Genomic DNA, 22,589 nt, shown 5'->3' on the forward strand with positions numbered 1-22,589 from the left:
TACTTTCATTGCAGTAAAAGCATGATCGCAGTGCCATTGCCTGGAGACAGGTAGATGGAATGTGAAGGCTTTGAGAGGACGTATGTATCATGACAAACGACAGATGACTTCTGGGAGACACTATTTGTCCAATGGCGCATATGTATGCAGGAGAAAGATAACAGCCAATAACAGATGATATGCAATAAACTTCATGTGTGGACATTCGCTCAATAACGAATGTCAATAATGATGATATGCAGCAGATGACACTTATTTATGTACTTCTGTTATGCATTATATGACAGCTAAAATGCAGGAGATAATAGTTGCTTACCGACAGCTAACTGCTGCTTCTGTCCACTGACAACTGAATACCGACCACTGACCCCTAACCACCGCCCCCTTACCAGTGTCCATTGACCCCTGATCCCCAACCAGTGACTACTGCCCCTCCCCCAGGTGGACGGCAGTGCCGCCGTGGTGGACTTGGTCGGACCACAGCCCACTGACCACTGTCCCTCCCTCACCCCCCCCCCCCCCCCCCAGGTGGACGGCAGTTCCGCAGTGGTGGACCTAGTCGGACCACAGCCCACAGCCCACTGACCACTGTCCCTCCCCCCCCCCCCCAGGTGGACGGTAGTTCCGCAGTGGTGGACCTGGTCGGTGGCGAAGTGCTCTCGCTGGAGAGCGTCACTCGCTCCGACGCCGGCACCATCGAGTGTTACGCAGACAATCCAGTGGGCGACTCGGCGTCTGTTCTGCTCACTCTGCAGGTCCTCTGTAAGTGTACCTGCGCTCATTACACAGTCTCATCTCTGCGCTCTTCATTGAGTTTGCATGCCCTTTGTAAGTGTTAGTGTTTTAGTAGATCCATCCTGACGATCGTGTTTCCTTAAAAATGTGACACGTATTCAGCAGGTTGAGGATCCCGTGTAAGAAGCTGACCTAAAAGTGAAAGGAAAATACTGAGCGAGGGGCTGGTCCAATTTTAATAAGAGCTGGTCAAAATGAAAAGGCTGTTCCCACTTCCCACTGAGAAAGAGGCTGTATACTTTCCAGTGTTACCTTACATTACCTTACAGTTGTAAAGACTGTTCCAACGGGGAGGCGGGATTGATCCTAGTGAGGGAGAACCAATGTAAGTGCAGGACAAGTAGATACATATGTCCCACTAATTGAGGGACTTGTCCAACAAAAAAGGCGGTCTCTCCCCACGTATCATGCCGAACTGATCAGACATGGGGGAAGAACCTGCGACTCTGTCTCCACATTGATCTGGGCGCCTCAGTGGCAAGTCGAACACCATTCCGGCGACGGCGCTCATGCCCCAACAATGGTCGGACTTGTGGCCGACAACTCGGATAATGGGGTAGAGCCTGGTGTCGGCTCTCGGCGAGGCTCTCGCGGCTCTGCGGGACTCCGACGGAATGCCGCCCGCTCGGAGGAGGCTGAAAGGCGTGTAATAAACTCGGGGACGGCGCAGGAGGCAGTATGAGACGCCGGCACTTCACGACAGGATGTATGGGGTGGGAGAGGCATGTGCGGGGGAGGGGAGGGAAGGGGATGGCAATATGTGGCTGGAGAATATGACAGCCGTATTTGACAGGTGTTTCAGCTTGACAGTTTCAGTTGGACACTCCGCTACGGGGTGTAAGACAGAGTGATGGCAGTATGGTATGATTTTAAGCTACGACAGTGTTGCATACATTTCCACTAGAACATTTTCTGCACCGAGTTTATTGCCAAGTTCCTTATCCAGCTGCCAGACCTGTGGCAACAGTTTAAAAGTTATGCTTACCCTCTCTTTCTCTCCCTATCTTTCTTTCTCTTTCTCTCTCTCTCTCTCTCTCTCTCTCTCTCTCTCTCTCTCTCTCTCTCTCTCTCTCTCTCTCTCTCTCTCTCTCTCTCTCTCTCTCTCTCTCTCTCTCTCTCTCGCTCTCGCTGTCTCTCTCACTCACTCACTCACTCACTCACTCACTAACTCACTCACTCACTTGCTCATTCTCTCTCTCTCTCTCTCTCTCTCCCTCTCTCTCTCTCTCTCTCTCTCTCTCTCTCTCTCTCTCTCTCTCTCTCTCTCTCTCTCTCTCTCTCTCTCTCCCATATCGTTTCTCAGACCCGCCTGAGGTTGAAGTGGAGCGGAGTACCATCTTCACGGGGGAGGGCTTCACCGCTCAGCTGGTCTGCTTGGTGCACGCCGACCCTCCCGCTGAGGTGAGACTTTCTACCGTTGGTCTACCTGTGGTAGATCACTGAGATGAGACCAACTACGGTATGTCTATCGTCAGAAGCCGCGGTAGACCGCTGAGGTGATACCATTTACCGTCGGCCTACTGTGTAACGACGGGCGGGGTAGACCGCTCAGGTGAGACTTCCTACCATCTTTCTACCGTGAGGCGGTGCAGTAGACCGACTAATTGAGACCATCTACCGCCTGGCTACCGTGAAACTGCTCAGTAGACAGACGGTTGTCCTAAGGACAGGCGAGCAGCACGTCGATGGCACTTGGGCAGCTCCCATCGCCGGGAAGGGGCCCTTGAACCGTCCCCCTGGTGCGGAGCCCGTATAGACTGAGCATCGGCTATTTCAAGGCTAAGTGGATTGTTGAATAACTCGCTCTAAGTTTTATCAACTAATGTTTGTTTTACCTTGCAGAGTCCTCTCAATTCAGCTAGCTGTGATGTTGACTCAATGTCAAGTTGTTGCTGTTCAGGTAAAGTTGGGTATAAACGTTTTAAAAGCAAATGTGTTTTAGAAGTCGAGCTTGAGTCACAGCACGCCATAAGACAATGCTGTATGCCATAAGACAATGTGTATGCTGCTGATTGTGCATTATGTTTCTTCACGTGACATGTAAAAAGTACAACTAATTAATTAGGTACATAAACTTATTTCAGCTTTGAGCTACGTACCTATATAATATCTAGGATAATTTATTTGAGCGGAGGCTATCTGGGCCACCTAGCCGTTTTTACTAAAAGCTACTCATTACAAGATCTTAAGCATAGCAATAAATCCACAAGCTCGTAAAAAATCAGAACATGATGGGCCAGCCAACAGACCCAGCGCCATTGCCGTCTCAACGATTTTTGGAGCCGACAGGAAATCAGTGGCATTGTAGATCTGTTCGTCTTAAAAATGTTCTAGAAAATGCGTTATGCTTATCTAGCTTTTCATTTGCGTTTCATTTTGTCAGCATTGCGTTTAAATTGTTTCCAGTGACATTGAAATACGAATTAGAAACTTGCCTTTGAATTTCCTTAGCCGTCTTGTTTTGTTTTCATACCATTTAGTTACACAAAATGTTATGATCATCAAACCCGAGCGGGCTGGTGTTGCGGCCAAAGTTGGCGGCAGCAGGCTGTATACGGCAAAGTTAGAAATGTGGCAATGTCCGGCGGCTCTACGGGGACACTGCAGCGGTGACGTCGTGTGGGACGATCGATGACGAACAGTTGGTCTGACCGAGCGGCGGATGGCGGCCAGAGAGGAGAGAGGACAGGGGACAGAGAGGGTGGGAGTGGGAGTGAGAGAGGGAGGGAATTACAGATAGACGGAGGACGGGAAATAAAGGGAAGAGAGAGCTTGTGAAAGTGGTGGTTGGATAGAATGAGATTTGAGAAAGAGATAGAGATGGGCAGAAGGAAGGTGAGATTGGAAGAAGCAATTTATCTGCAAAGCCAATTAAACAATTTAGCTAAGTAAACGTGTGTGGCAGACAGATTTACTACGGATGGCCAAGGGAGAATCCGTATGCAGTGTGCAATGCATCCTGGCGTGCATGTACTTGACTTTAATTACAAACGTTTTCTCCGTGAAATCCTTTCTGTTTCAGGTTACATGGACTAGAAGCGGCAGTCCCATTGATTTTGATCGCATCAGTCAGACAAATGACGTCATTATGTCGTCACGGCACGTCCTCACCATCGAGGAAGTGACGTTGGACGACTTTGACACGTACACTTGTAATGCTACCAACCAGCTGGGGTCTTCTCACGGGAAGATTTACGTATCAGGTACGTTTTAACATGGATTTTACAACGAAACTGATCGGGCTTCTTCAGTACGCACCCCGTGCATTTTCTTACATATAATGCGGCAGAAACATATTCGACTCATTCATGTTTTTGCCTTCTTTCATTTGAAAAAGAACTACAGAAACGTATATTGCATTTGATGCAGTAGGGGCGGAACGCCTTCAATAAAGGGAGGGGGTTTGGTCCCATTCTTTCCATGCAACGCCCATAGGGCTCATGTTAAAATGACAAAATCAAAGGGGGGCACGGTGCCCCGGTGCTCTCTCCGTTCCGCCGCCTATGCTTTGATGTTCATGATAACTTGGAATGTAGGTATCGGTGGTGTGTCGTTATCTCGGTAAAATGGCGCACCAATGCGTAGTTACAGAAGTGCCGAACTTCCGTGTACCTACTAACCCTCTAGCAATGAAAGAAGATGAGTGGCCCTGTGTGGTCCCATCTCCAACGGTGGTCGGAAGAAGCCGCCTTACCATAGGGAGCTGGTGTGGAACTTCCGTGTCCTAATGGCCTATTGCGGCCCCCCTTAGACCCTTGCCACTATTGGTATGGTGGGGTCCTTTTTCTTAAGTGATGACAAGGGCTTAGCTGTTCACATAGCTGCGTAAGATTAATCACTCAGCCTGTTAGTTGTGAAACCGAGAGTGCTATTCTGCCCGCTTATGTCGCCTTGTTTATGTAAATATCCGCTAAGTAAATAGCCGCACCGCACTACCGGTAGCAGTCTGGTCTGTATTCAACCACCAGTCGTGTATCTCAATAACTCCTAACGGCTGCAATGCGTCCGCTCGTAAAAGTTTACGATGTAATGCGTCATGATTACTTTAACAAGAGTGAAATATTGGTCATTAGGGCCGGCCAATTTTATGTTGCTCTCAAGTCATTCTCGCAGCTGGCGCGTTTCGGCAGTCTGATCACTGACGTATAATGGCGTATATCGGCTCCCCGGAGGTGCTTCGACGGCAGAGTTCGTCTCCAGAGAGCCGCGGACCAGCCTTCCGGGTAGTGACTTTAATCAAACGAATAGATGATTCTTTACATCACAGAATTTTCAGCCCTTTGAGAGCCGCTAATGTCAACATTTTCTCGAATAATGTTGACATGGTAACGAATGATGTCGTTTGCTCATCATAATAATTATTTTGTGAAACTAGGGTCTGTTATTGGATGTAACTTGGCATTAGCATACGAATCAGGGGACTGGTTGTATCGCGAATATAATTACGTACCCTGCAGTCGAGCTGCGTCTCTTGCTCGGCAGCGGAACCAATGGAACGACATCAACAGTCAGCTTTTCTAAACACACTCATACTGTACTATGTAGTTCGCAGTCCTCACCCGTCTGTGGTTCGCTTTCGACACGCAGCCTTCATATCATCTGACATGCGTGAGGAGCTCCGACTAGGCCTCAGCCCACGACGTACTCCGACATACAACCCCCGCCGTCGCCTGACAGACACGTTTCCTCTGCTGTCCAGGCGAGGCCGACAAGGTGGAGATCACCAGCGCTCCGATGGGAGGTGATGTCGACTCGTACGACCTCGCCTGGAAGGTCAAGAGCTTCAGTCCGATCATAGAGTACAAAATAGCGTACCGGAAAACTAAGGTGAGATTCTATTAAATTCTCTTTCCAGAAGGGTTTCGTTTCTTGTTTAATGGATTATGCGGAATAGTGGGAGGCGATGCGGATGATGAGTGCGGGGCGGGGCCGCGCAGATGGTCCGCCACTGTCGCCTGACGCCTTCTGTCGACGACTATTAATGATCATGCCACAACAGCGTAGCATTTAAAAATGAATGTCATCAGTTTTATATGGACTTTGGGCCAGATGGTGGCAGGCGTAGTGACCAGTTTGAGAAATGAGCTCGTTTATTAGGTGGAGCGATAGGCAGTCTCGACGGGACGCCGACCGGCCGGCGGGCGGGGGCCATAGGAACTCTCCATCGCGCCGGCTGCTATCGGCAGCCGCCCTATCGGATGTTCTCGGGAATACCGAGCAGCGCGGCGGCAGCGCGCATCACTCCTTCCCAATGGCCCGTCAGTGAACAGCCATAGCAATACTGGCTTTACAAAGGAGCAGATTTCTCGTGGGATATCGCCGGAGGGCAGAGCTGCGGTCGGTTATCTTGTGGTGAACACTGTTACTGGGTGTTAGTAGAACTACAGGGTGATCGAAAAAAAGTGTCACCCCCAACTTAAAATCTACATAACTCGCGACTGGTAGGTCGGATGACTTCGCGCCAGGCAGCATCGGAAAGAGCAGGCAATTTCTTTTCAATTGAATGTATTCATGAATGTTTTCTATTCCAAATCATGTCCCCATGGGCTCAAAAACCAGTCAATGTGCGGCTTTCACGTGAAACGAAATTCACCGAACGGGATCGGACACCGCTGAACGAGAACAATGAGTATCGTAACTCAACATGACACACACCTTACACATTACACATGGAGTGTATGTTGTTCACTGCAAACTGTTTCTCAGCTGACTTTAGGCTCGTTTCTCAGCTGACCTTAGACAAGGAAGACCTTATCAGATCTTCCTTGCAAACATGCGGCCTCATTATTCACAAATTCGCCGGTAACTAGCGAAACATTGCGACAGCCTGCACTACCGGATTATCAATTTTATGCAGCGGTAACCATGGAACAGTTAAGAAAAATGCTCACGTGAGCTGTCACGTGAGCTGTCAGATCAAAAACTCAGTCGAAAGTACAAATTTGCACAACCAAACTTTTGAACACGCCAAATTGTGTCCTTAACATACTTTTTGAATAGCTACATCTTCGTTTGCGGCATAAACCATGCATATTTACATCCATTCGAAAGGAAATTGTATGCTCTTTCCAATGCTGCCTGGCGCAAAGTCGTACGACCAACAAATCGCGAGTTATATGGCTTTTAAATTAGGGGTGACACTTTTTTTCGATCACCCTGTACATAGACAATAGAAGAAGTCTCTGTAGTATCGAATAGAGCAGAGCATCGGGTGGTAAGCATCAAGACATATTCAGCAGTATACATAGTATCCACCAGGCTGGGAGCTGCGCGGCAGAAATACTGATTCGGAGTCACGCAGACAGCTTCACTGATTTGCGGCAGCTGCTGATCCATATTGTAATTATTGTACCGCCGTTGATACTTTTACAAAATGTATAATGCTGAGTGCTTTTGATAGCAGAAGAAGCACCATGTAATGTTTGCGCCTTGCGGATCCAGTAGGTACTCGAGCCTCGTAGATGCATCATAGATGAATTTCAAATGTGCCTGCGGTACTGAGATGAGAGCCAGACAGGCCGTTGTCTGCTCAGTATCTTTGAGGAATGGCTCGCGGAAATTACATTACTGGGCAAAACAAATGTTCGGAATAATTACAGGCATATGTAACTATTAGAAGAATTATGGATAATCCTGCGATCAGCTGCGTATGTATAACATCGACTGGACTAATGCCGTCGTGAGAATTAACAGAACTCTGGAAGGGTTCAATAAATAGAGCTTCTAAGGCATCTGGCCACTTCTCATTGTCAGCATTACTCGTATACACTACGCAAGCCTACACTCGCCAATGATCCAGTTGGCAATCATCCAATCGCCAATAATTTTTGCCAAAATTGGAACTGAATGGCCTGTAGTTAAGGCGAACCGCATCCGAGTTTGAAGAGGTCCAACTCAGTACCTGTGCTTCCCAGACGCATAACCCCCTTGGAACGTTATGCTTTGAAACAACGAAGCTGATAGCCTTTGACGCACCCCGATGGGAGCATGGCTACGGTCACCTGAACTTTCCGTGTCCGGCAGAGTTCGTTATGGAGCCGCTGGCACAGCCGTCTAGGCCGTACCATTTGAACAAGTTCCCTCACAGAGCAGATAGAGTTAGGATAGAGTTGGTAACGCCCTCAGCTATTTCCATTAACTAAATGAGGGAATCAGACTCAGGCAAACCTTTGGAAAATGTCATGTTAGTTTATCCATGGTTTATCAGGAAAATATGTCGATTGTAGACGATGTTATTGACGAGTCAGTTTCAGACAGAAAGAGCTTCAGCAATAACTATGTGTAACCATCTAACGCTTAAGCAAATTGCATTGCGTTATTTGTCCTGTTAGGATCATCGGCAAGAAATATTTTGACCCTTCATCTCCACTCCACTCTCTTTCATAACTCAGTCTTTAATATGTCTGATGCGTTATGCAACAGGCCACATTGGTCTTCTTGGTCGACACACGACTTTGACGGATATCCTTCAGCTAATAGCGCTGTTTCCATCCACCTGTGACATTCATAAATCATATCCTTGGAAATGCCGGCTTTGGGAAATACCTCTGCTTAGAAATGCAGGTAAATTGGGTAGACGTTATGTAAGAGATCCCCAAATATCATCACATTTGCAATGTTTTGTGTTCAAACACGTGATAGGCTTGAGAGATGTTTTTACATTTTTACCTCGACATCACATAAAAGTCAACACCCCGTTATATATCCGGGCTTAACCCTCGTCCGCACATGCCATTTTCCCATCCTAGAACGCACATGGGGGGGGGGGGGTTGCCACCCCCCCCCCCGCGCCATTTCGTTCCTGTTGGAGATAGAGCTTAGCAGTAAAGACCAAAAAGATTCTTTGGGAAGAGACGAATCCAATGATACCTAGTTTTACTTTCTCAGGTCAGTCATTGACCTTCCAGCTCAGGTCAAACTAAAAAATGTTGCTGTTTTGGGTCACCGTTGGATATCAAGTGCGCTGCTTATCAAATACCGATGACGATGCTGTTTTCTGGTGCCAAGCCAGCTAGAACCTCTTTGTCACACTATCCGACCAGAATTTTGCTGCTGAGGTCATTTCAGGTCAAGTTAGGTCAAGGTCAATTATATGTGTTTGTATGTCTGTGTGTGTCTGTGTGTATACTGATGTGTGCACCGATTGTTTTTGGGTCCATATCACATGAAATCATGATCTGAGAAGCTTTTACCAAAAATGCAGTCAAAAAACTTCACAAAAAGTAAATTCAGCTTGCCTAAAGCGCAATTATCTTAGATGACCTAGGTTGACCTTGACCCTGACCTTGACCCCTGTACATCGTCGAACAACATGTTCCATGATAGGTGGGAGGTAAGACTGGCAAAAAAGGCCGAAATCAGGGTGTCAAAAGCTCACAAGGCCCATGGCAAACGCAAGATGTTGAGAATTGGCCATTTGGGTCATGACATGACCTGAAAAACAAGGTCATATCTCCGAAACCAAAAATCACAGAAACTTGAAATTTTCAGTGGACATCAAAAAAGGATAGACGAGCAGCTATACGAAAAATCAGCCTTCTAGCTCTAAAAATGTTGAGTGCAGAGCAGAAAGACTGCCTGGGGGGGTGGCAACCACCCCCCCCCCCCCCATGTGCGGGCGAGGGTTAATACATAAGAATAGTCTTCTTAGTTCCGCTGTAATGACTACGAGTGCCTAAATGATTATCTCCAGTGGGGAAGTGCAGTGAAAGCAATCGACTCTCGCCTGGATTAGACCCGGTGGCGGAAACCCACTGCTTAGTGTGCTACGTCGGCGGGCCTGCTCCGAAAGGAACGGCCTACGTTTAGTGGCAGCGTTTGCTGTCCACAATGGAGCCCAGATTAAGTCGTTGAGTGTAACGCGCTATCCTCGTGAGGATGTTAACACCGGCAGTATTATATTAACGACGTCGTGTTTTTATGCCAGGGATGACAGCGGGGGTTCCTACACCATCGAGCTCACTGGAACACTCTCCCAGCAGGCCTGCGATGCGCGTTATTCTCTCACATGACTCACTAGACACCAAGACCGTTGCGCCGTCTGCGGCGGCCGTGGGACCTCGGGACGGGCCGTCGACTCCAGCGACGGTTCGCGGTATCGGTTCGGCCGTCAGATCTGGGACTTTTCTGAGCCATGGAGGGCCGCCGGAACGGACCTGAGCGGAATAATTAAATGACGTCGGACCAGATTGGCAAAGGTAGAAAACGTCCTCCGAGACGAGATAAAACTGTGTGATTTTCTGGTGCCATGTCGTCGGCAGTGGAGCCAGTGTAATGGTCGATGGCGATAATAGGCGCTCGTAGAGGCATTTGTAAGATGCTAGGGACATTGTTTGATATATAGGAAATAGAAGGTTCAGTCACTTGCAATAACAACAACGTGCCGTTGTTGTTCCGCAGCACCATTTCGTATCGTACCGTCCCATTATTACCACTAACTTTATGTTAGTTTTTTTTTTTTTACTTACCCTGCTTCCTCGGTATTTGTTTCATCTTTTATTTCCGTTTCATATTTCAGCTGTATCTTATACATAAATAATATGCTGGTCGCAGGTGACTTCTGACTAGCAGGGACAATCACATAGATCTGTGTATATTGATAGAGACAAGTAGAAAAACACGGAACAAATAGTGCATGGACGCGTTTCGATTATCAAATCTTCATCAGCATGACATAGTCACAGAGAAAACAAGGTATAGATCTGTTTGGTCAAATCAGGTTCAGTGTGTCTCTTAGCAGCTATCAGCTAGGGTTGCACTAATTGCTTATATGCCTGCTTTGTCATATTATCAGAGAGCATCATCGATTAAAACACTGAAATAAATTCATAAAATGAGGATATTTGCTGTAAAAATTAGGTGCAGATATGGTCAAATCAGGTGCATTCGCCGGATAGCCCGTCGTGAAAACGGCTAATAGGCGCTCGAGCCCTAGATCTGTGTGCCACATCAGAGAACTCGAGGGGTCGGAACGTCAGCCACAGTGACTGATCCATCACATCTGTGTGTCTGTGTGTCAAAAGAGGAATACTGGTACCAGGAATGCTCTGAGCAGTCACCGTCCTCGTATTTGTGTCAGGTCAACTAAACCGCATCTACTGACATGTTACTCGTACACAGATGAACTCCACCAGTCAGGGGGCCAGGCCGTGGATAACACTGATTCGCTCGTCGTCTGTGTGTCTGTGTGTCACCGTCTGTTATCTGTGTGTCACAGGTGAACTCCACCAGTCAGGGGGCCGGGCCGTGGATAACACTGATTCGCTCGTCGTCTGTGTGTCTGTGTGTCACCGTCTGTTATCTGTGTGTCATAGGTGAACTCCACCAGCCAGGGAGCCGGGCCGTGGACCACCCTGACGGCGCCCACCACGGGCCGTCAGCCGGTGGCTGACATCCACTTTGAGCAGCGAGTGACGCTGCGTCACCTGACGCCGGCCACCGCCTACGACCTGCGCATCCAGGCGCAGAACAAGCACGGCTGGAACCGGGTGTCGGACACGTTTCACTTCTCCACTATCGGCAGAGGTGAGTTAACAGGGACCCTAAGCCTGTGGACCCCTGACCTTTGGGAGAGGGTGTCGGAGACGTTTCCCTTCTCCACCATCGGCAGAGGTGGGTCAACGGGGACCCTAAACCTGTGGACCCCTGACCTTTGGGAGAGGGTGTCGGAGACGTTCCACTTCTCCACCATCGGCAGAGGTGAGTTAACAGGGACCCTAAGCCTGTGGACCCCTGACCTTTGGGAGAGGGTGTCGGAGACGTTCCACTTCTCCACCATCGGCAGAGGTGAGTCAACAGGGACCGTCCACTGTTAGGCCGTTTCAGAGCTGGCAGAGGGCAATACATTTGTCATCTGTCAACATGGGCAACAACAACAGAAAACAAAATTCAGTTAAAAGTCACCCAATTATAATCATCTACATTCCACAGCAAATATGTTTTCTTTGGGTTGGTGAAAAAAATGAATTATTCGTAAGATATTCCTTGTAAATGATGTTTTTCTCCGCTAATGGTCGTTTCCGTTTCTATTCACGTACTGAACGTTTACCACCATTCGCAGTCGTGTAAAGCATGTGCTGGCTAATCGAAAGTCCATTCAGCACAACCCGTTAGCATTTGTTCTTTGCTGCTCTGCGCCGATGGTGTTTCCTATATTGGCAATATCCACAACACGAAGAAGGCTCTCAGAGTCTGGCCGGTCTGTCGATATCCTCTCGGGCTGAGCCGGGCTGCACGCGCTGACGGACTAATGGGACTCGGCCGGCCGCCGAGCCGCCTTAGCCCTGCTCCTCTCCAGGGCGACAATAGGTCTCACGGGCGTCGGCGCTGTTGAGACACTGTCTTCTGAGAGCTGCGAGCTGATGCCACTGAATAGAACAAAGCTGGCCGCTTTTTATCCTCTGTCGCTGCCACGTGAGAGCGCTCCGTCTATCCATTTGTCACTCAGCTATTTCAGTTTCAGTGTGCTGCTGTTGAAGTTAGGTAGTGCTCAGTTCTTCAATTCCCCGTGATTGTTCGTTGTTTTCAGGTTTAGAGTTCAACTGTCTGCCTGTTTATCTCAACTCAGAAGTACATAGAGCTATTTGATCTAGATCTTAAGGCTCTACTGCCTAGTTTTATCGACGTGTATCAGTACTAAGCTCTAGCTGGCCCTGGAGTCCAGCCATTCTGCTGTATTTCAGCTCTTAAGTCCACTCATTTTCTAAGTTACAGTCCTGACGTCCAGCTGCTTCGCCTTGTGTTCTAGCCCTCTTCGTCTCCCCCTGTTCTATCCATTTGCTGCAGCCCTGGAGTCGGTCTATCCTGTCCATGTGTTGCAGCGCAGTCCAGCTATTCTGTGCCGTGTTTCAGCCTTTAAGTCCACCTATGCCCTGTGTTCCAGCGCTGGAGTCCCGGAGCCTGCCGACTAGCGACGCGGGTCGATTAGCCTGCCTCCTATGGCGGCACGGCCTGCCGTACAGCTGGCTGCTCTACCTGGTCTGGTGGCGCTTGTAGAGCCAGGTGAGCTTCGCCAGGTATATGACCGACCCGTGGATCCGACTCTCTCCCCAGCGACTGCCCCCCCCCCCCCGACCCTCAGAGGGTCGCCGCGCGGCGTCGGTGCCAGCTCATTCCGCCAGCTATTTCGCTTTGTTCTCGAGGATGATTGCCGTGAATAAAAACCGTGCAAAAGTAGGCCGTGGATGACCCGACAAAGGAATGATTGTCACTATTAGCCGATTAGATTGGCGAAGTTTCAAAATAAACTCAATTTATTTCCGAATGTCAATGTAAATTAAGGTCGTAAAGTTGTGCAGTGAGTTATGCGATTATGGACTGTGGGAGCTACTTAGGACAAACAACTCGAATGGCTCCTCGGTAATGTCTGCATTAGGGTGTGCCTTTCAAATTTAGTTGGCCATATATTCATCTAACCAGCCTATCACTCTTTTCCTAGCCCTCTTCTTACCTCTCTCTCTCTCTCTCTCTCTCTCTCTCTCTCTCTCTCTCTCTCTCTCTCTCTCTCTCTCTCTCTCTCTCTCTCTCTCTCTCTCTCTCTCTCTCTCTCTCTCTCTCTCTCTCTCTCCTTCCCTCCCCTCCTGCTCTGTATGTATGTGACTCTCTCTCGCCATGTTGCAGACCGCGGCGGCGGCGGGCCGGCTGTCTCGCTCCTCTCTCTCCGGCGGCCGGCGGGTCTGATGGAGTGGTCACTCAGACGCGCCCGCCTCTGTCCCGGAGGCGGACCGTCGCCGACGACGACCGACGACGTCTCAGACTTTTTCATGGCCGTTCGGGCGGCCGCGGCTGCCCCCCGTTTTACAGCACTGTGTTAGCGGCCGCGGCGCCGCTGCCGATGTCGGTAATACAGCCCCGCTGGGGCAGGGAGGCATACGGGCGGGCGCTACGTCCGAGTGACTGCGAACGCTCAGAGCGCGGGGGTCAAGAGGAACAGTCGGTGGTCAGGGAGAATGTGCAGGGCCAGGGGCCATGGGCCATGACATAAGGCTCAGCAGGGGACGATCAGGACCGCGTGCGACAGTCCTAAACAGTGTGGCCCATCGCTTAGGTTGTTTAGTTTGGAGTTATATTTTCGTTCTAGATTGAGATGTCTTTATTGCGTGTCCACGAACGATTTTCGTGTCTCACAGTGGATCTCATGATGTGAGTGTAATTGGGAAGGGCCCACGGGAATGATCCTCAGGTCTCGCTGCGCGGACTGAGCCGGGGGTCCATGGTGAGCTGACTGACAGCTGTGGGGATCATCAGCAGGGACCTGACGATGGCTCACCGAGTGGGGATGGGCCCGTTGGACAAGCCAGTGGTAAACTGACGGACCTTTGTCTACTGAGCTGGTTCAATGAATTATCCAGGGCTCGCCGGATGAGCAATGGACTACCAGACGGACTAAGGGTCAGTGGATTTGTTACCGTACGGACCTGTATTCACCGGTGTCTATGTTCCTGGGCTGGTGAGGCGGGTCTCAGCTCACAGGACTTGGCTCGCCATCGGGATGTGACGTGTGTCTCAGTGCCTTTGTGAATATATCTAGAATCTCTTCACTGTGCGCGCCGCGTGACTCGGGTGAGTCAGGCTGAGTCAATCACTCTGTGAGTCTGATTCAGAGAGCTACGCTAATACTTGTAATGTAGATGTTCTTAATAAATGTGAAGAAATACACCAATGTGAGATTAATGTGAAATTGTATGTGTTTATTATCGCAGCACTAACACGGGGCAATAAAAATTAACCCTATTAGTGGCAGGGGGGTTTGTTTTTATCCACCCCTCAGGTTTTTCGGGAATATCTCCGAAACCGCTGAAGCTACGATGCTGAAATTTTCTGACTTTTCCTAAAACTAAATTGGGCACATTCCCTGAAAATTTCAAGTTCATAACTTTACCAGGGGCGGCTCCAGAGCACTGGGAATTGGGGAGTCCTATTCGTGAAGCGAGTCATTTGGGCGAAGATCACGATGCTGCACCAGTTTTACGAACAGTGAATGAAAGGTATCATGTGATAGCATATACAAAGTTATTGTGCATCCTCTTTTGACACGTTTTTGTTATAATAGGCGGATCCAGGCGTCCAAAAAGGGGGGTTATTTTTACCTCCCAACATAGGTGCCCTGACACCGCCTATGCATGACCAATACAATTTTAGTCGTTCTCTCATAAGAAAATTGTAACATAACAAGACCATTGCCACCCTTTTTAGAAACAGTACCAACAAAAACCTTATTTACTATACTTTTTGTGTACCCCCAATCTCAATGATCTGTATCCGCCTATGATTTTTGAAAATGCATATTTTTAGGATCCATGTGAATTCCTGGTTCATTCTCTATCGATCGGCAAAAGTTGCGTTAAGATTGGTTCAGAAACCTGGCCGTGATAAACAGTCTAAAATGTATCTGCAATTTGCCCGTTTTTACCCCCCTCTACCCCCCTATTGACATTTTTTAATTTTTTTTTTTTGAAATGTAGATCTCGTTGAGGGAAATCGAATGCCGTTTGAATTTTGAAAATCGGCCCGTTAGATCTCGAGATATCAAGGGGGGGTCGTAAACAGCCCCCCCCCCCCTGCCACTAATATGGGGTAGCCAGGAGCCTGCCACTAATAGGGTTAAGCAGCGCTGCTTTTGTCCTTACATGCATAGCAGAGTAACATTTCAAACGGGCAATCATGTATAATTACAAGTCAACGGGAACATGAGGGAGTCCCGAGGGCAATGAATAGTGAGAGCTAGAGCACAGCCTTGGAAAAGCTTTAGCAGTTAAGGCTTAGTTATTAAAGGAAAAGGGCCACCTTTAACATGGGGATTGAAACTGAGATAGCCATCTTGTAGCCCGTGTCCGAAAACCTACTTGTCCACCCCCTTACGGCCGATTTCGGCCTCCATTCGTAGTTATCGGCCTTCGTTTGCGTACACAAGAAGTTAATGTGACATGTTTACCCGAGTTCTCGTGCAACTTACAGTTTCCCATTTTCACATCATCTTGTTTTCTCCGCTCTTTATACAAAGTCAGTTTATAAGGAGGTGTTGGTTAATCAGTACGCTACGTCTTCGTTTGATTTAACCAATGGTATTGTTTGGTTTTATAGATCGTAAGCTGGGGACTGAACTGAAATATCTGCCGGTCGTCCGTTGCAGATCTTGACTCGGCGCTGGTCTCTCAGAACTCGCTCGTCGCGGACGCCGCTCGCCGTCCCCGGTCAACCCTCGCCTCTCCCTCCACCCCCCCCCCCCCCCCCCTGGAGGCCGCCCAGTGGTCTCAGTCGGAGATGTCTTCCCTTCGTTTTTGTCCCAGATGTCCACAGCTCTCTGGTGGCAGGGTCTGTATGGCTGGCTGGTGGCGGCAACGGCGACGCTCGTTATTTTCCAGTCAGTGTCGAGTTTTCTCAACATCAGTGTCAACGCCAGCTACACATTTATTATTTTCGACTTAACGTGTTACTTTCAGAGCCGGATTAAAACATTAGGAGCTGTGATGTACAAATTTAGGTAAATAAAGGCTGTACTTATTTATAATGATGCAAAAAAGTTGTAAATATCGGTATGCGTTATGCAGCGCATGTTGAAGGTGACCGGTACCCGACGTTAACCATATAAATCCAGTCTGAATCCTGTCTGTGTCCGGGTCGGATCCATTGTGTGCGCTGCCGGTCTCTGTCGGCTTCCTCTCCGGATGTGTTTGTTGTTTGTGGATCCGGACCGCTCGGCTGACAGCGGGTGTTTGTTGTTTGTGGATCCGGACCGCTCGGCTGACAGCGGGAGGCGGCTCCAGTGTCCGGCGGGTGGGCGGGCGGACCGAGCGACCCCGCCGATAGCGTAGACACGCCACAGACGCCCGGCGGCGGTTACCTGATACCGCATGCAGTGTTTCAGACAGTTACCTGATACTGCGCCCACGAGTTCACACAGCGAGCCAGGTCGGCCAGAACATATAGCGTCCGCCAAGAGATGGGCGATACCAGCAGGATACCTATTTATATCAGCCCTTCGATCAGACCACTAAGCTAAACTCGATCAGAACTCAACCACTCAACAGAATACCATAATACCGTAAAGCTTATACCAAACCACTCTTGTCGTACGAAGATTAGGAGGCTGATTTGCTAGATAAATGTGATTGCAACGTGTATAACTGTTTGATTGATTTGGAACTGAAAGGTCGTAGAACGATCAACGTGATTTCCAGCAATATCTAACGTATTTGATTCACAACGCATAGCAATAATGCTACCGAGGCAATGAATCATACCCTATTCTGCATATCTTTCAATTATTTAACCCGCGACCGCCTGGGGGGTCGGATCCGACCCCCCCCTCCGTTTTTCTTGAATAACTTATGAACCGCCCACGCTATCGACTTGAAACTTGGCATACCTTCTCCCCCATCAATTTGACGTCTCCTGTGCAATTTGTAAGGAAAAAAATTCTAAAAACATTTTGAGATATATCGATTTTAGTGACGTAACTACATGGCGTTTTCAGTCAAAAAGTGGTAAATGTTTAAAAAATCGCCAAAAATCAGGGTTTTAAGCAAATTGCAAATTAAGGACATGAATAGACGCAGCTCAACGAGTTCTTTAAAATGGCTATCTCGGATTTTCCATAAAATGAGTTTTTCACCCCTAAAAATTCAAAAAACTACAGTTTTTGGAAAACAGCTAATAAAATCCAAAATTTTGAGAATTTCCAAACAACCGGAATATATGTTATAGAGCTCTATTAGTACATTAGATGTCCCAAATTTCAACTTTTATCTTGATTTTTGACCCCCAAATTGTAAAAAATAGCTCCAACATGCATAAGGCATGGTGACGTCATAAGCATTTTCGTGAATTAGAGGTTTTTCTGAACATCGCATGTGAAAACAAATGGCACCACTAGATTCCTGGGACAAAGCTCGTCTAGAAAAGTGCATTTTTATGTCAAAAAAAGTTGAAAAATTGACCTTTTTCTTAGCCCTCGTTTAGTTATGTATGGTATAAACGATTTTTTATGCTTTCAATGCACACTTATCACCAGCACAGTGACTTGGGGTCACATATAACCATTAACATCGGATTCGGCGTGAAAAATAAGCCATAAAACATGTGTCGCACGCCCATGTAGCAGAAAGTGAAAACCGTGACCTTTCGTGACCTGACCTGACCTTGACCCGTACTTAGTATGACCCCTATACGCATATGGGAGGGGAGAGTGGGGAAAGATGCCCAGGGGTTTGCAAAGTCATAAATTATTCGAAAATCACAATCGGAAAGCAAAAACTTGGAGTTTCAACGGAATCCGACATCATTTTTCTCCACAAAATAACACACTTTTGTGCTTGAAATATGAAGTGCAAAGGGGCATCTTAACCCAAAGGGTGGAAAAGACGCCCCCTGCGGTTGGGTAAGATGCCCCTCCGCACTATAAGTGACAAAAATGGGCACGTGAATTGCCTGAACGAATCAGTTACATTCGAGTCTGCGGTAAACAATTAAACGCCACCATAAGGGCAAAAAAAAGTCGGCGCAAGGTGCTTCAGAGGCTATCGTGGGGGCCATCATAGCCCAGCGCGGCCAAACAAGCTTCCGTGGTGACGTTCGGAGACCGTTGTGGGGCCCTATAGGTCTTCATGAGGCCCTCAAGACCATCGTGGGGACCTCACATGCCAGCGCGGCCCGTGGGGCCAGCGCAGGAGCTCTCAAAGAGTGTCGTGAGGGGCCTCGGAGCCAATAATGGGGCCCACAGAGGCCGTCGTGAGGGCTCTCAGTCAGATACCGCCCAAAAAGTAGGCATATGAGCCAAGAGACCGACATGGCGAGCACCTGACCGTATTGGACTCTCAATAGTCCCAAATCGACTTTTTTCTTTCTTCACAAGTATGTACTAAATGATTCGACGAGTTCCTTGAAGCCTGAAGGGCAACCCACGGATTTAGGGGGGCGTCTTTCCCTATCAGGTCAGGGGGCATCTTTCCCCAAGGTACCGAATTTCATTTAATCGGTACGTTTTGTTAGCACTAAAACTACACCCTGAAACAAACTAGTTGAGGCAAAGTACACGCATATAAATGTATCACGACAATAGCAAAGGACTTAAAAAAATTACAATTTCCTTGATATTCACAATGTTTTGACACTAAAATATTTTTTGAAAGCAGCACATATAAAACAACCAACCACCAGCCCACCGTTGCCCAACTGAGCTTGGCAAATTTTTGTGCAGTAAACAAGGAAGCTTTCCGCTTTACGCTAGGATCATTAATTTCCAGGTTTGATTTTTTGCATTGCCGGTAGAGGGGGTGGGGCGTCTTGCCCACCCTGGGCATCTTACCCCACTCTCTCCTACCTTCACTAAGCCTTTGAGGTCATTTTTGGTGAGTTTCGAGCAACAGCTGTCGATTCCGCTGTCCGTAAGCCTAATCATGCAAAACCCCAGAATTTGACCTTTGACCTGACCTTGACCCGAAAGTTGACCTCAATCTTAAAATCTTAAGAGTGCTTTGGGAAGGTCTCGTAGAGACCTTTCGAACGCCGCCTCGCGGGGCTCGATGCGACCATTGGTTCTCGAGATAACAGGGGGGTCGGATCCGACCCCCCCCCCCCCCGGCTGTCGTGGGTACGGAAATAGCCCAGGCGGTGCCGGGTTAAGACGCATCATCCAAGGAAACAAAAGTAATAAAACGCGACCTAGATGGCCTTCGAGGTGGATGCGGTGTCTCGCTCCCCGGGTTATGGTAAGAGACATTGCCGACTGTTTGGAGTGGTGGTAATGCAGCAGCGCCGTGCAACCTGAGACGCTGCATTATGCAGACCGGTCTAATGTGCCTCACTGCGTAGGCGCGGACATCCAGTTCGCTCCGACGGCGCGCAAACTTCTTCCCCAAACAAGTTCACAAGTGGGGTGATGAAAGCTGTGCAGGGGGCTAAAAATCAGCATAAAACGACCTTGCGGACTGAAGCATTGCCAAACCGAGCGAGTTTCTGCATACGCCCCGACCAAATGAATTAGAAACAACTATTACTAAGAATTTCTGAGGTTTTTGCAATGTCATCTTTAAAAAGCTTGTGGATAAAAAGCCTTAAAATTGAAACGGATGCAAGCAAAGGGGAAATTAAACGCTACGCGTCATTTTAATTTATAAAGAACGTTTTTTACCATTAATTGACTATAGTCCGTTTTTCTTAAGTTTGCCCCTCACTGTAAACGTCTCTTTGAACACAGCACGAGAATTGCTAGCTGAATTACTGAGAAAACTGGTAAGCGCACATTGTATTGTAGATATGAATAATATTTTCAAAAATAAGTTTTGAACATCGACGATTTAACGTTATGTTAAGCGCCGTGCAATTTATTTATTAGTTCAGACATAAGTCCTGAGAAGTCGTCTATCCCTGTGAGGCTGTAGGTATTGGCAGATACGATTTACGAGTCTGTGAAATAGTAAATAAATTTGATGAAATTGATCGTCTGTGAAATCTGGTTAAATCAGTGTGCGCCAACCAGTTTTCTCAGTAATTCAGCTAGCAATTCTCGTGCTATGTTCAAAAAGACGTTTACAGTGAAGGTCAAACTTAAAAAAAAACGAACTATAGCAAATACCTTTCTTTGATTCCAGTTGATTGAAGAAAAAAACATGACACTCGGCACCAAAAGATTAGTCCATTTATATACACCACCTATGTTCTGCAATATTCTTTTTCAAAATCCTTTACTTCCCATTCTTCTAAAAATGTCACTATCAGATGGGAGATTTTCAAACCGAATAAATGCTAACTGTTTCATTGACATGTTTTTCCCATGAAATGTCGTTCGTACTATAGTTCGTTTTTTTTTCTTAAGGACGCTGGCTCCAAGTATGTTTTTCGAAAAAGCACGCGTTTTAGCGAGCAAAACTAGCAAAAACTGAACTTGAGAAGCTCGAACGTCGCCTTATTTTAACCCTCGCCCGTAAACGGCGATCTGCCACCTTCGCCCATGCAGGGGGGGGGGGGGTTGGTGCGACCCCCCCTTGGCGTTTGAAAACGGAGCGTCGTAGAGCTTAGCGGAAAAGACCAACGGATTGCTCTCGCCGAGATCTCGCGATTGGTGGTATATTTTTTGGTCCTAGGTCAATATTTGACCTACTTTTGACCGGTCAAAGGTCAAATTTTCAGAAAATAGACTTTTTTCAACTTTCGGCGGCGATTGCGGCAAAACGGTGGGAGATATCGGCTTGAAACCTTCACTATCGTGTTCCCTGATCAATTCTCTATCGTTTGGTATGTATTTCGTTTCCCTAGCTCTAAAAATGGCGCGTTGGGAGCGCCGGAAGTCGGCAAGGTCACAGTCGGCGGCAGAAATTCGAAAAATCAAAATTTAAATTTTTGAAATCTGATTGTATTTTTGGATTTGGGAGGTCCATTTGCTCCCTATAGAAGCTAATATTGCTGCATATTCCCATTGAGGCGACAAGAATTAGCAAAATAGTGGTTCGGGCGCTTTTCAAAAATAGTACCGGACGCTGTTCCTCTTGTGACGTCATAGCTCCGTGACCTGACCTGACCCGGTCAAGTTTCTTATACCATATGATAGCCAATACGTGCTCCAACATGCATGGGAAGTTTCATCACGATCCATCAACCGATGTCCGTACCACCGGCAGGAAACCTCGGGCGTTGGCACTCAGTTTGTGAAAATCCGGCCGGAGGCTGTTCCCTTTGTGACGTCATAACTCCGTGACCTGCCATAACCCGGTCAAATTTTTTTAGCAAAAGATGCGCAAGGTTTGCCCCATAAGGTACCCAAACTTTGGCGGCGCTGCGCGCCGCCGTTTTTGCACTATTTCCGAAAAACCTCAGGGGGGGTTGCACCAACCCCCCCCCCTACATGGGCGAGGGTTAACATGTGAATTATTCCCGATAATTTCCATTCGTGCGTTTTGGAACCAGATTTGAGAACAGTGGTGACGTCATGCAGTCGAACTTGTTTTGCAATGTAGCGTAAAACTATCATGGACGAAACCGCTTACTCGATTATAACCTCAGCAACAGTGAAAAACGAAGTTTCCCCCAAATTCGTCGAAACTTGGTCTCATCGTACGGACATTGAGTGCCTGCTGCCACCAGTGACGTCATGTCATCCATCATAGTATGCTATTTTTTCAAGACACAATTTCCAGGCACTTACCGTGCACAATTTGAAATCGAATATTTTTTCGGTAAGAAATTCTTGGCCAGACGCTGAAGCTGCCAAAACTCACGTGAGAGCTTCGATAAGGAACTTTGAGCCAGCGTCCTTTTGAAAAAAAAACGAACTATTTATATAGTATTGAACTTCTAGCGCCATTAACGAGCCCTACGATATCTCGTTTCTCTTGGAAAGCAGAGATCTCTGTGCAGCGTGCATTCAGATATGCAAAGCTCCCACTCAGCCTGCCACAGTCGATTCTTCTCACGTGACTGTGACTCGGGAGCATGTGACGGTAACGGCGCCATTTGGAGGTCACAGACCGGCCAATGTCCCCCGAGCGGCGGCCCAATGGTATGCAGCCGGGCCTGACGGCAATGGGGACGTCCCTGCGGTTCAGTGCCAATCTGACGTCTAATTACTGGACGCGTATTGAGCGCGGATTCCCGCTGGGGAACCAATGGCTGAGTGCACGGGGTAAGTTATAATGTATTCTCATAATTGGTGGGCCTTTTGCTATGAGAGCTTATTTGAGCTATGATAAGTAACTGGCATTTATACCTGGTTAGCTTTTATAGCTGATTCTATTTAAATATTTACCAGGCTACACTGGTGATCATTTTCTTGGCCTTACCATAGGTATGTGTCTAAAACT

General features: G+C 47.8%; 1 protein-coding gene and 1 long non-coding RNA gene across 2 annotated transcripts in view; both read left to right on the forward strand.

Annotated features, from left to right (window-relative positions):
* The window catches only part of LOC122393717 (protein amalgam-like), a 58,864-nt gene extending 47,362 nt beyond the window's left edge, over positions 1 to 11,502 (forward strand). Inside the window, exons 6-11 of the mRNA XM_043389974.1 lie at positions 612 to 762; positions 2,099 to 2,196; positions 3,818 to 3,998; positions 5,495 to 5,622; positions 11,109 to 11,319; positions 11,492 to 11,502. Coding sequence (XP_043245909.1) covers positions 612 to 762; positions 2,099 to 2,196; positions 3,818 to 3,998; positions 5,495 to 5,622; positions 11,109 to 11,319; positions 11,492 to 11,502 — 780 coding nt within the window. The remainder of the gene's footprint in view (positions 1 to 611; positions 763 to 2,098; positions 2,197 to 3,817; positions 3,999 to 5,494; positions 5,623 to 11,108; positions 11,320 to 11,491) is intronic.
* A 40-nt stretch (positions 11,503 to 11,542) lies between these two features.
* LOC122393725 lies at positions 11,543 to 14,494 on the forward strand. Its single transcript, XR_006258742.1, has 3 exons — positions 11,543 to 11,580; positions 12,677 to 12,795; positions 13,414 to 14,494. It is a non-coding gene; the product is annotated as an uncharacterized LOC122393725 (long non-coding RNA).
* Positions 14,495 to 22,589: the final 8,095 nt, after the last annotated feature.

This window comes from Amphibalanus amphitrite, unplaced genomic scaffold, assembly GCF_019059575.1.
Source record: "Amphibalanus amphitrite isolate SeventyFive unplaced genomic scaffold, NRLGWU_Aamphi_draft 000550F_arrow, whole genome shotgun sequence".
Classification (NCBI taxonomy): domain Eukaryota; kingdom Metazoa; phylum Arthropoda; class Thecostraca; order Balanomorpha; family Balanidae; genus Amphibalanus; species Amphibalanus amphitrite.